Consider the following 13,799-nt stretch of genomic DNA (forward strand, 5'->3'; position numbering starts at 1 on the left):
GACTGAGAACTTTGCATGGGACACATGGCATCCAACGGCTCAGATTGGTCAGATTAGGGTTTAGGGTTATGGAAGGTTACTTGTTCTTCCCTCTCTCTCTCTGTTATCTGGCTGTTTGATCGATCGATCGATCGATTCGAGCGATTTGTGAGGACGCAGCGCTCAATCAATGGTACATTTTATCACTGATCCAGCAGGGGAGGAAGAGGATAGCAAGAATTCAAGCATGCAGGAAAGATCTAGTTTAAAAATGTATGGATCGGAGGAAGAGGAGGACGATCCAGTGGCATCCCAGGCAGGGCCGCTGCTCGGCGAGGAGGGATACCACGATCACAGCGTTTCTTCGTCCAAGCTCGGGTCTGGATCGCCGGTTTTCTCATCGCGGGTGGGGAGATTGCTCCGCGAGAGGCAGCTCCGGAGGGGCGAGAGCGGCGCCGGCGATATCGATGGGATTGGGGGCTCGGAGGGGATCATCAAGGACGAGCAGAGGCAAAGGCTTCTCGTCGTGGCGAATCGCTTGCCAGTGTCGGCTATCCGGCGTAGTGAGAATGCGTGGGCCTTGGAGCTCAGTGCTGGTGGGCTTGTTAGTGCGCTACTTGGTACGTGTTTTTTTCCTCCTCGTTTTTCTTTTCTTCCCGGAGCTCTAGCTTGCTTTCTTTGATCTTGCATCTTTGATCCTCGCAGGAGTGAAGCAATTCGAAACGACGTGGATCGGCTGGGCTGGTGTCAATGTCCAGGACGACGTAGGAAAAGAATCTCTTTCGAGAGCTCTCGGGGAGGAGGTAAAAGCGTGCTTTGTTCGAGTGCTCCTTTTGTTCTTGAGCTCATCGTTTGTGAATTTTTTGCCTGTTTCTTCCAGGGGTTTGTGCCGGTCTTTCTCGACGAACAGACTGTTGATCTCTACTACAATGGCTACTGTAACAACGTTCTCTGGCCGCTTTTCCATTACATTGGACTCACCCAGGACGATAGGCTGGCTGCGACTCGTGGTCTCGAGGCCCAGTTTAATGCGTACAAGCGCGCAAACTCGATTTTTGCGCAGGTTGTTCTCTCGCATTATCAGAAAGGGGACGTCGTCTGGTGTCACGACTACCATCTGATGTTTCTGCCGAGGTTTCTCAAAGAAGCCAAGAGTGAGATGAAAGTTGGATGGTTCTTGCATACGCCGTTTCCGTCGTCGGAGATTTACAGGACTTTGCCGCAGCGGTCGGAGCTGTTGCAAGCCGTGTTGAAAGCCGATTTGATCGGGTATGTGTTTATGTTATCCAGGACTAGGGGTAGCTGATGGTTCGCAGGTTTCATACATATGACTATGCGAGACACTTTGTCAGTGCATGCACACGTATTTTGGGCTTGGAAGGGACGCCAGATGGTGTTGAAGATCAAGGAAAGCTCACTAGAGTCGCAGCTGTACGTATGAAGTTCGGCTTTTGGTCTTTGGTATGTATTGAGCTGTAGTTTTGAGCAGTTTCCAATCGGGATTGATGCGGAGCGCTTTGTGAGGGCCTTGCATACGTCTACTGTTAGAAATCATATTCAGGAGCTCTCTAGGCGATTCTCGGGACGAAAGGTACGAGGCTTTGAATGGATTGGCTTTGTGTTTCACACGTATTGTTTTGTCAGGTTATGCTGGGCGTTGATAGATTGGATATGATCAAAGGAATTCCGCAGAAGCTACTAGCGTTTGAAAAGTTTCTCGAGGACAATCCGATTTGGCACGACAAAGTCGTCATGGTTCAGATCGCGGTGCCTACTCGAACAGATGTTCATGAATGTAGATTGACTTTATCTGTCTTGCGCTTTTTAACTTCGAGACTTTTGTAGATCAGAAGCTATCGAGCCAAGTTCACGAGATTGTTGGACGTATTAATGGTCGATTCGGAACCTTGACAACAGTTCCCATCCATCATCTGGTAGACGAAGTAATTTTATTCTTATTTGGCTTTGTCAAGTTTCAAAATAGGACCGATCACTGGAGTTTTGTGAGCTATGTGCTCTGTATGCGATTACTGGTAAGCTTTAAAACTTCGTAAGTTTCTGGTTATACTTATGCCACTATTAGACGTGTTGCTGGTAACATCTCTGCGGGACGGCATGAATCTTGTGAGCTACGAGTATGTCGCATGCCAGGACCAGAAGAAGGGTGTTCTTGTCTTGAGCGAGGTGCTGAATTAAATTTCTTCAGATTGGAGCTTTTAAGTGATTCATGCTTGTAGTTTGCAGGTGCAGCACAATCGCTGGGTGCTGGAGCGATACTTATCAATCCTTGGAACATTGTCGAGGCGGCTTGTGCCATAGCAGATGCGTTGAACATGAGCGAGACTGAACGGCAAGAAAGACACCGTCACAACTTCATCCATGTTACATCCCATACGGCTCAGCTCTGGGCCGACACGTTTGTAAGGTAAACTCGTACTAGGTTCTTCGTATCTCAAACGCTCTCATTGTTTTCTTTCCAGTGAACTAAACGATACGGTTGTGGAGGCAGAGTTGCGCATTCTGCGTGTACCCCCACCACTGCCGGTCGAGAAAGCAATTAGCAGTTATGCTACGTCGAAGAACTGCTTGCTGATTCTAGTAAACTTGTTATGGTTTTCCATCTTGTAATTGTGACTTACTTCGATGTTTTACTCTACTTCAGGGATTTAATGCGGCTCTCACTGCACAAGCAGACGCTCCTCGCCTTGATCGTGTTAGAGAAACTTTGCATCCTGCTTTGCACGAAACTCTTCGACATTTATGTGCGGATCCAAAGGCAACGGTTGTGATACTCAGTGGTAGCGAGCGCTCTCTTCTTGACGAGGTCACTTCTGATTGTTTCTCGAGAATTCTGATTTTTGTCGGTAGAGTTTCAGGCTTTTGGCGATTTTAAGTTATGGCTTGCTGCGGAAAATGGCATGTTTCTCAGACACACGTCTGGTGACTGGATGACAACAATGCCCGAGCACCTCAATTTGGACTGGGTTGAGAGCGTGCAGGTACCATCAGAAGCTGGTTCTTTTTGTAGTACAGCAATGGTGGTTTTAACAAGCGCTCCAACAGCTGGTGTTCGATTATTTCAGCGAGCGCACACCGAGATCATATGTCGAAGCTCGTCAAACTTCTCTAGTGTGGAACTTCAAGTATGCAGGTTGGTACCTTTTGTGTGTCTCTTAGCTGCTTATATTTTACTTTTCTTCTGCGCAGATCTTGAGTTTGGAAGGGTTCAAGCGTGGGATATGTTGCAGCACTTGTGGACAGGACCAATCTCAAATGCCGCCGTGGATGTCGTCCAAGGGAGCAAATCGGTGGAAGTTCGTCCTGTTGGAGTTTCGAAGGTAAGAAAACCATCGATATCCTTTTCTTTTTCCCCTCGTAACAGAGAAAATCCTACAGGGTGCCGCAATCGACCGCATTCTTGGAGAAGTTGTCCACAGCAAGAATATGAGCGTGCCAATCGACTACGTGATGTGCATTGGACATTTCCTCAGCAAGGTTTGCTACAATCAGCAAAGATACGATAAAAGTTTTGAGCGTCGTCTTTCCAGGACGAAGACATCTACACGTTTTTCGAGCCGGACTTGCCTTACCAGAGAGTGAATATAGAACCCAAAGCAGCGTCTCCCCCGAGATCCAAAGCAGCACCATCAACAACAAAAGCAGCGCGCTCGCCGGATCATCCGATTGCTCCCCAGGAATCGTCAATGATCCAAGGTGCGTCGGTTCTGGATCTCAACGGGGAGAACTATTTCTCGTGCACTGTTGGAAGGCAGCGATCTCTCGCGAGATACTCTCTTGCAGGCAGCGAAGAAGTTGTAGCGTTTCTTAGCTCTTTGGCGAAGCCAAGCAACTGATAAACTTTGAATCTACGCCGTCGGATTGGCTAAAATCCGACGGCTGTGAACAAACTTACTTGGATAGTAAAATGTGACATTCTCTAATTTCTAGCTCTAGGGTTTTTGAGCTCCATGGCAGCGTCCACCTGGCTCACCAAGTTCCAGAGCTTCAAGATCTCCTCCGAGAGCTTGATCATCGCAAGTAAGTCGCATTTTCCATCCCTCAGATCTGATAATACGCTCCCGCCAGTCGATGATGTGAGCGATTTGTGGCCGCTCGTCAAGGATTCCTTCGAGGCTCGCATTCCGCTCAAGAAGACGCTGCTCAACAACAAGGCTCGCAATCCCGTTGTCGTGGAGAAGCTGCCGGTGGAATTTGTGCTCACTACAGATCCGCGCCTTCGGTCTCGATTTCCTTTGGAGCAATCGCCCTTTTTCTTCCGGCTCCCCTATGCGACCATTCTCTTGGTGACATGCGAGGTACTGTAGCTCCATCCAATTTTTTCTAGAATTTTTCTCCTTTTGTGTTGTTTCCTTTCTAGTTGCTACAAGCAATGTGGGTGGCTTGCGCAGGACATTGACGATTACAAGGCCATTTTGAAGCCGCGAATCAAAGGCATGGTACAAAACGATGAGCGAGAATGGTTTATCGTTTTTGTATCCAAGGCCAATCCCAATGATCCGACCGGGAAGCAGGCGAAGCGCATCTATAGCAAGCTGGAAGTTGACTTCAGCAGCAAGAGACGCGAAAGGTTTTTCTTTCTTTTTTTCTCTTTTGCTCGCGTTATTTCTATGAGCTGTGAGAACTTATGCCAGACGAGTTTTTGTAGATGTTGCAAGCTGGATTTAAGTGCCTCGGACGCAGCCTCGTGGGAGGAAATTGATGCTCGCACTAGCGAATGCATCCGCAATACGCTAGAGCGTCGGGTACAGTCTTATGATGAGGTCAAGCGGCTAAACGAAAATCGTTCGATGCCGGGATGGAGCTTCTCCAACCTTTTCACCGTTATGGTATGCTTTCCTTTTGGATTTATGGCTCTTGCCAACGTTCAAGTCTATTCCAATGCAGGAGGGTCTGGCCTTTATGTTTGAGCTTGCATATCTCTTTGAGGACGCACTTCGAGAATATGATGATATTGAGCAAATATATCTGGAAATAGGTGAGGTAGTGTTTCAAGCTGCATTTTGTATGTCCATATGCTAGACCATGGCCTGCTAAAGCAATTCATTTCTGATTTGCAGTAACTGGTCATGGCAGTTAATATTCCTTCCTCGAAGATGAGGGACTTTGGCGGAATGGACCATGGGGACGACCGTGCAGCACTTCTCGAAGTGTCACGGAAGCAAGTCACACAGTTTACTGTTGACGATTATTTCCGTGAATTTGACTTCCGCCAGTACCTTTTTGCACGTCAGGCTTCGGTAGTTTTTCTAACCATTACTGTTGTTCCTTGCTAAAGATTAGTCTCTGCAGTTGCTGTTCAAGTTAAACCGTACAATTGATGTTGCTGGAAGAGGATTGTATTTCATTTACTCGTTCTCAAAAATTTTATCTATGCACGAGGTAATCTTTGTCCTTCTCTCTTGGAAATGGGATGTTTAATACAGCTTGTATTAAACAGAAAAACCTGCCATTTTGTATGCGGGAAATATGGGTAGTTTCAGCCTGCCTGTCACTAATAAAAGCGACAGTGGAATGTTTTACTCCTCGATCAGTGACGCCAGACGCTGAAAAGGAATTCTATCGCCTTCAAGCAGACTTGAACTCGCTTGCTAGAACAAAGGTAACATTTAAATGGTTTTGCGATGGCTTTTTTGGTAACCTTGAACTTTAGTTGATGAGGCTATCCGAGATTCTTGGATACGGACCACTACATTCAACTTCGCCGCGCAGAAGTTTGTATTCAAGTGGTAGCCCCGCAAGCCCATCGGCAGCCGCTGCTGAGAAGCCAAAGAAACTAGATGACGCACATACTGATGCAGTGGCTGAAATACTAAAAATTGTCACCCACGAAGGCCTCAAAAAAGCATTATCATCACCTGAAGGATATGAGGTATGAAGAATGTTTTCTTACCTGTACTCTGTCTTAAAGTGACACGCAGGCAATGTATCTTGAACTTACACGAGCAGCAGCTGACAACTACCATCGCTCTCGCAAAAGGCATGGTGTTGTCCTGGATGGTGAAGTAGCGGCATTACACCTTCGGACAGGGAATTTTGATTCTGCGGCGAAACTATACGAGAAAGTTTGTGCTCTCTATTCCGGTGAGAGATGGCATGCTTTGGTAGCTGAGGTCCTCCCACGTCTTGCCGAATGCCAGAAACAATTGGGCGACCTTGGGGGATATCTTTCTTCCTGCATAAAGCTCCTGTCACTGGATCGCGGATTGGTACCTGTTGAGCAAAGGAAGGCCCTTCAGTCCGAAGTTGTGAAACTCGCACACAGTGGACTGAAAGTTCCTCTTCCCGTGGACGTGTCAGCTCTGATGACGTTCTGCGGACAACCTGGACCACCATTGGAGCTCTTTGAAGGGGATCCAGGGACGCTGCCGGTTACAGTATGGAGTGGATTCACCGACGAGATTTCACTCCAATCCCTGAGCATGACGCTGTCTGCAACTTTCAGTCTTGATGAAAGTGCCAAGGTTTGAAATGCGTCATTCATGTGATATTCTGATATGTGTTTCTGCAGACCATCAAGAGTGCAGATGTCCCTGTTCTGTCACCAGGAAAGAATACTATTTCGATGGTGGTGCAACCTCAAAAACCAGGATCATATGTTCTTGGAGCATTAACTGGACAACTTGGTCAAGTGGCGATACGTTCACATTCATGTTGCACCATCAGCGCCATTGGCTCGCTTGAAAATGATGACTATTTGAGCTCGGAGAGGCCCGTAAGACCCGTGCTCCAGGTATGGCTTTTAAAAACATGTACAGGATCAAATTAAATTCCTCTGTGTCCTTGACAGGTTTCGGTTCCTCGACCCCTTGTCGAAATGAAGCCAGAAACGTCACGTACAGAACCAGAATTGTCAGGTCTTACGGAGCCGTTTCGTCTCAGCACTCGGGTCGTCGCAAACGAAAATGCGGGAGTCTTTCTGCTGCAGGTATTCCTCCATATCGCGCGTTTCACTCACTTGACAAGTTCTGCAGGTTACTTTGCTATCCCAAGTTAACGTCGGAGTTACAATCTTAGATGCCGCACTTAGCTTGCAAGGTGGTTTTCATCATGCCACTAGTAGCTCCGATCCGTTGTGGATGCTTCCAATCGCGATTTCTGGATATGCCGAATGCGCTCTCGTTTTCCTAATCAAATTAGACGACCACGAAAACGGCGGTGAGTAAAAGCAAACTTACTACTGCCACGCTCAAAACTTTTCTCTCAGATCTTCCCAATGGTGGTGGCTACGAAGAGGAACCAAGAGAAAGAAGCGCTCTGTCCGTTAGCTACAAGATATCTGGAAGCCAAGCATCCTCAACCTCAGGGGAAGGCAAGATCGACGAGCAAGACGTCCTGACTTTCAAAGGCTTCTTCCAGCTGCAAGTGCCGGTCTCGGACCATCAAGTAGCAGTCGGGATGCTGCCACTACCAGGCCCGTGTCCACGAGTCGGCAAGCAAGTTATCCTCCAGTGGAGAATCGAGAGACTCAAGAAAGCGCAGTCGAGCGAGGTAAAGCTCAGCCATTTACTTTCTCTTTTCATTCATGGTTCTTTTGTAGATCGAGCAGCTTGCGTACGAAGTCAAGGCGAGCCCGGCGTCCTGGATGGTTGCGGGGAGGCGGAAAGGTTTTGTGTCACTGGCGATCCAATCCGGTACGAAGCTAGTCGTGTCGATTGCTTGCCTGCCTTTGGTTGCCGGGCATGTCCGCCCCCCATCGCTGGAACTTTGCGGGATTGATCACTCGCAAGTCAGCCATTGTCAGCCAGCTTCTCATCTCGTGTACATTCTGCCGCCTTCACCCTGTTACGCGTTTTGCCTCGAGGAGAAGCCACAGTCTTGAATGAAAAGCTTGCAACGATTTCATCGTTGTGCTTGTTTTCTTTCATTGAAACTCTAGAAATACAAATGTAAACAGATGCTCTGTGAGGTACTCTTTCGTGAAGTTTGTCAAATCCCATCCTTTGTTTGCGGGACAGGGAATTTGGGCAAATTCACGTAGGTACACAGAGGTTATGTTATCTAATGAGTGGTCAGTAGAACCCTAGAAGTTGAAGAAGCCGTTGACTTCCTCCTCGCTGTTGACGTAGTCAATGGGAGCCTTTTGACTAGGGCATGACGACTGCTCTTGACTGAATTCCTCGAGGAAATTCTCCAAGTCCGGCAGGGAGTCGTCTATCACCGATATGTCAAACCCGGAAAAGTCAAAGCCCTCGTCATCATCTGCGGTGCCGTCATCGTCATGCTCGCCACCCTCTTGCTCTTCCTCGCCACCCTCTTGCTCTTCCTCGCCACCCGCTTGCCCTTCCTCGCCACCTTCTTGCTCGTAGTCATAGCCATAGTCGCAGCTACCATAGCCATAGTCGCAGGTACCGTCAAACACGTAGACGTAGACGGCGCCCAAGAACGTAGCCCGTATTCTCACCCGCGTGCGCGTGAGGACATTGAGCTCGTATGACTTCTTCAGCAAATTGTCCATTTTCTTCTTGAAGGCGTGCCGCCGCTTGGAGAGATTGACGATAAACGCCAGCTTGAGCCTCTGTCTCCCCATTTAATCTCTCCCAAAGTATGGGACCAAAGTTTTATATGCAATCTTTTTGGATAGGATTTCCTTTAACCTTAAGAGCCACGTGGATGCTTATCTAATTTTAGACGTTTTAGGGTTTTTCTAATTCAACTTAAATAACAATTAACTATGGTTATGTATTTTACAGTGCTCTGTTTTTAGGGCTCCTTCAAGTTTAGGGTTTTATGCTCCCATGGGCGGGGAGCATGGCGCTGGGTCTTGGTACCTCTGCTACTTCTTGCACAGGCTGCTCGACTACCGCATTCCAGAGGTTGAATCGCTAGCCAAGCTCTTTGGGTGCTCCGGGAAGCTGCAATGGAGGCAAGCGCCCAACCATCATCCCGACTCGCCATTCTACTTCGTGCGCCTCCCGTCGGAGGATATGGCGCGCAGCATCGCCAAGCGAAGTGCGTATCTTCTCTTGCTTTGGGCTTGCATTGCATTTCCCGATGGATTGAAAGCGGTTGTTTTGCGCTAGGCGTGCTCGTGAAGGCCATTTTCGAGATTTGGGGCGAGGGGAGCACGTACGAGGAGCTCCGTGCGGCCGTGGAGGCGTTCCCGGAGGAGAAGAAGCGCCCCTACTTGGGAACCGAGGTGACTTTCAAGATCATTGTCGACACTTTCGGGAAGGTCATCAGCTCCGAGGAACAGATCAAGCTCATCAACAGCTTCGATTTCATTCCTTTCCAGGTACATTCTTTCCTCCAGTTTCAACTTGTATCCATCGAACTTCTTCCAGGGTCGCGTCCAGCTGAGAGATCCTAAAGAGAAGTTCTGGTTCATGGAAACGGATGGCCGAGTTATCAACAATGGGATGCCAGCGCCGCTGGAGCCATCGGTGGATGGCACAAGGCTCTTCTTTGGACGTGAGATTGGGGGAGCTGACAGGAGCCTCGTTACCAAGTACGCATTGAGCACTCGAAAGTATCTTGGTCCTACAGCTATGGATGCTGAGATTGCGTGTCTCATGTCTAACCAGGCTCTAGTAGACACGGGCAAGTTTGTGTATGATCCCTTCGTCGGGACGGGCAGCATCCTCGTCGCGGCTGCTCACTATGGTGCCTTGACAATGGTAAAAAAGCCTCTTTTTTCTCCTTTTCTTCTTCTTTTTCGCTTGTCATACTTTGATCTCTCGCAGGGTGCCGATATTGATCTACGAGTTATTCGCGATGGTCGTGGCCCGGATTGCAACGTTTGGAGTAACTTTAAACAGGTAAACACTGCGAGAGCTCAAGGACTTGCGTTCTTCTCATTCTTGTTTTGATTCTCTTCGCTTTCTTCAGTATGATTTGCCTCCGCCAGTGGGCTTGGTTCGAGCAGACAACAACGCAAGGCCATGGCGACCAAACTTGAGGGAGGTTTGTACACACTTCCTTCCTATCACTCAAACCCTCTTGTGATCTTTCGCTATTCCAGGTTTTCGATGCTATCATCTGCGACCCCCCGTATGGAATCCGAGCCGGGGGAAGAAAATCCGGAGGGAGGAAGCTCCTCAAAGGCATCATAGATCCATACATCATCCCGGACGACAAGCGCAAGGAACACATCCCTTCCACCGCAGCCTACATCTTGGAGGAGTGCGTCCACGACTTACTCGACATGGCGGCGCAGCTCCTCGTCACCGGCGGCCGCTTGGTGTTCTTCTATCCCCTCTCGCGCGAGGAGGGCGCGGACAACAAGCTCCCGGATCATCCATGCTTCCAGCTCGTTTCTTCCAGCGAGCAAATCCTCAGCACGAAGTATAGCCGCTGCCTTCTCACTATGGAGAAGACGAGCGAGTACACGGACGATCTGGCTGCCCGGGCGCTGGAAACACACCTCGAGTTCAAGAAGAACCACGCAAAGCTGCTCGACGCCAAAGACAAGCTGCGCTCTTTGGTATTCACACCCGGCGGCGAAGTTTTGCAGAGAGTTATTCCCAAATACAGGGGAAAGTACGTATGATAGAAAGGTGGCAAGAGTTTAATGTATGATAGAATGGCAATAGCAGAGTATATGCAAGCGAATCTACGCGGACGTTGTTTGCATTCGTAGCGATGTAACCGAGGAGAAGGTGCTTAAAAAGAGAGCGATCCAAGCGAGCGTGGATGCAATGGATACCTCTTGGTTTGACGGTAAGCTCCTCATGGGCAGCTCCCAGCTCCAGAAGATGGACACTCCACACTCTCGATCGTCTCCCTATAGATCCAATAACTTGTAAATCTTTGTATCCAAACTGGAGATGAAGTGCTCGTACCTCTCATCGTCGTCGACTCCGTGCTGGATGGACAAAGGTAGCAACGCCTGGATGATGGTGGCAGCCATTCTCGCGGGACTGGCAACCATGCCCGGGCTCCTACTTCTCTACAGCGGCATCGCGAGGAAGAAGTGGGCCGTCAACACCGCCTTCCTGACCCTCTACGCCTTCACTGCCTCTCTCATCTGCTGGGTGACGATCTGCCACAACTTAGCCTTTGGATCACACCTCCTTCCCTTCTGGGGGACCCCTGGACCTGTTCTCTACACCAAGTTCCTTCTCAGCCGTAGCCAACACCCGGCTACTCACCAGGACCTCGACTTCCCTTCGGCAACCATGGTGGCCTTCCAGTTTGGCTTCGCGGCTAACTCCGTGGCCATTGTATCCTCTGCGGTCTCGGCTAGAATCACCTTTCAGGCCTGGGCGGTCTTTGTCCCACTGTGGCTCATTTTCTCCTACACTGTTGGAGCGTCCAGCATCTGGAGCGGTGGTTTTTTCTCGCGGTGGGGAGTCTTGGACTTTGCAGGAGGCTACGTTGTCCATCTCTCGGCAGGCGTAAGCGGCGCTGTTCTTGCTCACTGGGTATGTCAAACAGTACGTGGTTTAGTCGAAGACTCGAGAGAACTTGTACCTGCAGGTTGGTCCTCGGCATCCAGTCGATCGAGCACGGTATCCGCCAAATAATGTGATGCTCGTTCTCGCTGGAGCTGGCCTGGTCTGGCTGGGATGGATCGGATTCGCTGGTGGAAGTGCCTTCCTTTCTCCACAACAGGCTTCGTTGGCTGTTGTAAATACCAATATCGCCGCTGCTACAAGCCTCTTAGTGTGGACTTCTCTCGACGTCTTCTACCACGGCCAGCCTTCGGTTCTTGGCGCTGTTCAAGGACTCATGACTGGTCTCGTTGCAATCTCTCCAGCGGCTGGTAAGCCAGAGTTTTTCCACCTTTCAGTTTGCAACTGTTCTTTTTCTTTCTCTCGAAGGACTTGTCGAAGGATGGGCGTCGATGTGCATAGGATTGTGCTCTGGAAGTCTGCCTTGGCTGACTCGGCTGTGCCACCAGAAAACTACCGCCAAGTTTTGCGAAGAAGTGGATGATACTGCCGGTGCTGTTCATACTCACGGAATAGCAGCTCTGATAGGAGTCCTCCTTACTGGATTTTTTGCTCATCCCCGTCTAACAGCTATGGTTTCCCCGGTATCCGGCTCGGAAGGCGTCATCTTTGGAAATTTCCAGCTAGTACTCAAGCAGCTTGCTGCAGCTTTGCTAGTAATTCTGTGGAACGTTGCTGTGACCACCCTCATCTGCGTCGTTGTGAAAAGACTGATGAAGCTAAGAATGTCCGATGACCAACTGCGCATTGGCGACGATGCTGTTCACGGAGAAGAGGCTTACGCTGTTTGGGAGGACGGTGAGAAAACAACACTTTGAACATAAGACTGTAAATAAATAATATTTACACAAGAATCAGAAAGTTCTTACCTGGACTGGACACACACTCTAGCCGGCTCCTTTCTCATTCACAGCTGCAGCTTGCTTCGATATGAGCACAGTGGGGGCTCTCACTGCCATTTGCATGTCCTCAAACGAAAGGGCCAGCACGGGTTTGCTCGATAATATCTCAAGGATGTCAGCATCCAAATGGTCACTGCCAGGGATGTGCTCTGGAGCACTTATTGATGCTGGCTTTGAAGCAGCCACCCTGGAGGAATGATATTCTGTCTTCATCAAACAAACAAAAGCAAAGCACAAAACGAACCTGCAACTCAAATCGCAAGAGTACTTTAGAATATTTGGCTGCTGCCTGGTGTTGCCACTGAGAAACACAGTGAGAACTCACTGCAAAACTTACGTACAACACACCTGAAGCTGGGAAGACAAAAGTTCAATGGCGGACCTTTCCTGGTCGCTTCATTCATTACTGAACAGAAAAGAAGAAAAGCATGTAAGGCCAAACAAAATAAATTGCAATGCTTCTTACAGCTGTGAGCCATAGATATACGACACCACGGATTAAAGCTTCCACGTGAAACATCAAGCCCGTGTGTTTCTTCCTCCTTGATGTCGGAATTAAAAAAGTTGAAACGATTCTGATGAGTTCCACCTTTGTTCCTCACAGAAATCACAGGCTGGGAAGAAGAAAATGAAAAACAAAAACCGGCACGAGAAAACGAAGAACGCTTACATGTGAAAAGCTTGCAAGCTGGCTGGGGAGTCCCACTTCCTACAAAGAATTCTGTAAGGAATCATGCCAACAAGCGCCTCAAATTCACTCACCATTCTTCCGTGCCTGCAGGCTCCCTTGTCGTTCACTAAAACTCTCGCTGCCCAGCTAAAAGCCATGACACAGTTTAAAACCCAAAGAGAAAGCATATGGTACTTACGCACAAGAAGTTGGCGGGTTCCAGACAATTCCAGCAATCACAACGAGCTGCAAGCGTTCCAAACGATCAGCGTCTTTCCAACACCCAAAGTTGTCTTCGCAGGAGAACTATATTTCTAATACCTGCTCAATCTCTGGATCGTCGACATTCCACTACCAGATTATATAGAAACGAAAACGATGGTTCACACAATGAGCACAGGAGTCAAGAATATCACCTCATCGAAAGGCCCGACTGGACTATCGTTGTAGTGCGCAAGGAAGAATCCACCCAGCGTGTATCTTCACAAAGACCAGATAAACACATTTGGCGAAAAAAAGAAAGAATTCGCACCCAAAAGCTTCCACAAGCTTCAATTCTCCGGGAATGTGCCTCCGCGCGGTCTCGGCCTTGACCAAATGCATCTGATACAGCGCCCTACGCACACAAACACACACAAATCCGTGAAAGAAAGAAACACACCAGAATTCCTTCACCTTCCTGCGAAGCGCCATGGAGACCCGGCAGCGTAGCCGAGAATCTTCTTCTTCTCCTCAGCCGCCATTGCGAGGGAGGAGCGCCAGGATCGCTGACGGCAAAATATAAACCCCACACACTATCCAAAATCCAAAACAAACAGTATATTCTCTTAGCCGGTA

At 48.9% G+C, this 13,799-nt stretch overlaps 5 protein-coding genes across 11 annotated transcripts; 4 read left to right on the forward strand and 1 right to left on the reverse strand.

The window, feature by feature from the left end:
* Positions 1–113: 113 nt before the first annotated feature.
* On the forward strand, positions 114–3,930 carry LOC112349268 (alpha,alpha-trehalose-phosphate synthase [UDP-forming] 1-like). The gene is made up of 17 exons (XM_024683377.1): positions 114–599; positions 685–782; positions 860–1,248; positions 1,296–1,410; positions 1,469–1,570; positions 1,624–1,774; positions 1,825–1,913; positions 1,964–2,012; positions 2,063–2,163; positions 2,217–2,404; positions 2,460–2,577; positions 2,642–2,803; positions 2,856–2,978; positions 3,043–3,130; positions 3,187–3,317; positions 3,376–3,474; positions 3,528–3,930. Exons 1-17 carry the CDS (start codon positions 170–172, stop codon positions 3,831–3,833), a joined length of 2,739 nt encoding a protein of 912 aa, XP_024539145.1. The 5' UTR covers positions 114–169; the 3' UTR covers positions 3,834–3,930.
* Positions 3,931–3,939: 9 nt separating this feature from the next.
* Positions 3,940–8,002, forward strand: LOC9653750 (trafficking protein particle complex II-specific subunit 130 homolog). Of its 2 annotated transcripts, XM_024683378.1 has the most exons (15): positions 3,940–4,017; positions 4,066–4,295; positions 4,389–4,567; positions 4,646–4,826; positions 4,885–4,975; positions 5,074–5,237; positions 5,290–5,379; positions 5,438–5,599; positions 5,651–5,869; positions 5,919–6,461; positions 6,509–6,730; positions 6,788–6,925; positions 6,972–7,155; positions 7,205–7,488; positions 7,538–8,002. In XM_024683378.1, exons 1-15 carry the CDS (start codon positions 3,948–3,950, stop codon positions 7,817–7,819), a joined length of 3,039 nt encoding a protein of 1,012 aa, XP_024539146.1. In that variant the 5' UTR covers positions 3,940–3,947; the 3' UTR covers positions 7,820–8,002. The 2 variants fall into 2 exon arrangements, with proteins under 2 accessions (XP_024539146.1, XP_002978452.2); XM_002978406.2 differs by lacking the exon at positions 3,940–4,017 and having other exon boundaries at positions 4,215–4,295; positions 4,358–4,567.
* A 716-nt stretch (positions 8,003–8,718) lies between these two features.
* On the forward strand, positions 8,719–10,548 carry LOC9653751 (tRNA (guanine(10)-N2)-methyltransferase homolog). 2 transcript variants are annotated; one of them, XM_002978407.2, is made up of 6 exons: positions 8,719–8,949; positions 9,021–9,232; positions 9,282–9,614; positions 9,681–9,755; positions 9,826–9,900; positions 9,959–10,548. In XM_002978407.2, exons 1-6 carry the CDS (start codon positions 8,736–8,738, stop codon positions 10,484–10,486), a joined length of 1,437 nt encoding a protein of 478 aa, XP_002978453.1. In that variant the 5' UTR covers positions 8,719–8,735; the 3' UTR covers positions 10,487–10,548. The 2 variants fall into 2 exon arrangements, with proteins under 2 accessions (XP_002978453.1, XP_024539201.1); XM_024683433.1 differs by having other exon boundaries at positions 9,282–9,755.
* Positions 10,455–13,745, reverse strand: LOC9653578 (protein NEOXANTHIN-DEFICIENT 1). 5 transcript variants are annotated; one of them, XM_024683437.1, is made up of 13 exons: positions 13,638–13,745; positions 13,495–13,578; positions 13,379–13,442; positions 13,284–13,313; positions 13,162–13,208; positions 13,055–13,109; positions 12,963–13,001; positions 12,759–12,906; positions 12,641–12,698; positions 12,537–12,593; positions 12,260–12,479; positions 10,779–12,202; positions 10,455–10,720 (listed from the first exon to the last, which is right to left on the reverse strand). In XM_024683437.1, the coding sequence occupies exons 1-11, from the start codon at positions 13,703–13,705 to the stop codon at positions 12,278–12,280; spliced, it is 852 nt and encodes a 283-aa protein (XP_024539205.1). In that variant the 5' UTR covers positions 13,706–13,745; the 3' UTR covers positions 10,455–10,720; positions 10,779–12,202; positions 12,260–12,277. The 5 variants fall into 5 exon arrangements, with proteins under 5 accessions (XP_024539205.1, XP_024539204.1, XP_024539203.1 ...); XM_024683436.1 differs by having other exon boundaries at positions 10,779–11,356; positions 11,410–12,202; positions 13,495–13,723; XM_024683435.1 differs by having other exon boundaries at positions 10,779–12,173; positions 13,495–13,723.
* LOC9653577 (ammonium transporter 2) lies at positions 10,764–12,208 on the forward strand. Its single transcript, XM_024683398.1, has 3 exons — positions 10,764–11,360; positions 11,416–11,701; positions 11,793–12,208. Exons 1-3 carry the CDS (start codon positions 10,764–10,766, stop codon positions 12,206–12,208), a joined length of 1,299 nt encoding a protein of 432 aa, XP_024539166.1.
* Positions 13,746–13,799: the final 54 nt, after the last annotated feature.

Source organism: Selaginella moellendorffii, unplaced genomic scaffold (genome assembly GCF_000143415.4).
Source record: "Selaginella moellendorffii unplaced genomic scaffold, v1.0 SELMOscaffold_37, whole genome shotgun sequence".
Classification (NCBI taxonomy): domain Eukaryota; kingdom Viridiplantae; phylum Streptophyta; class Lycopodiopsida; order Selaginellales; family Selaginellaceae; genus Selaginella; species Selaginella moellendorffii.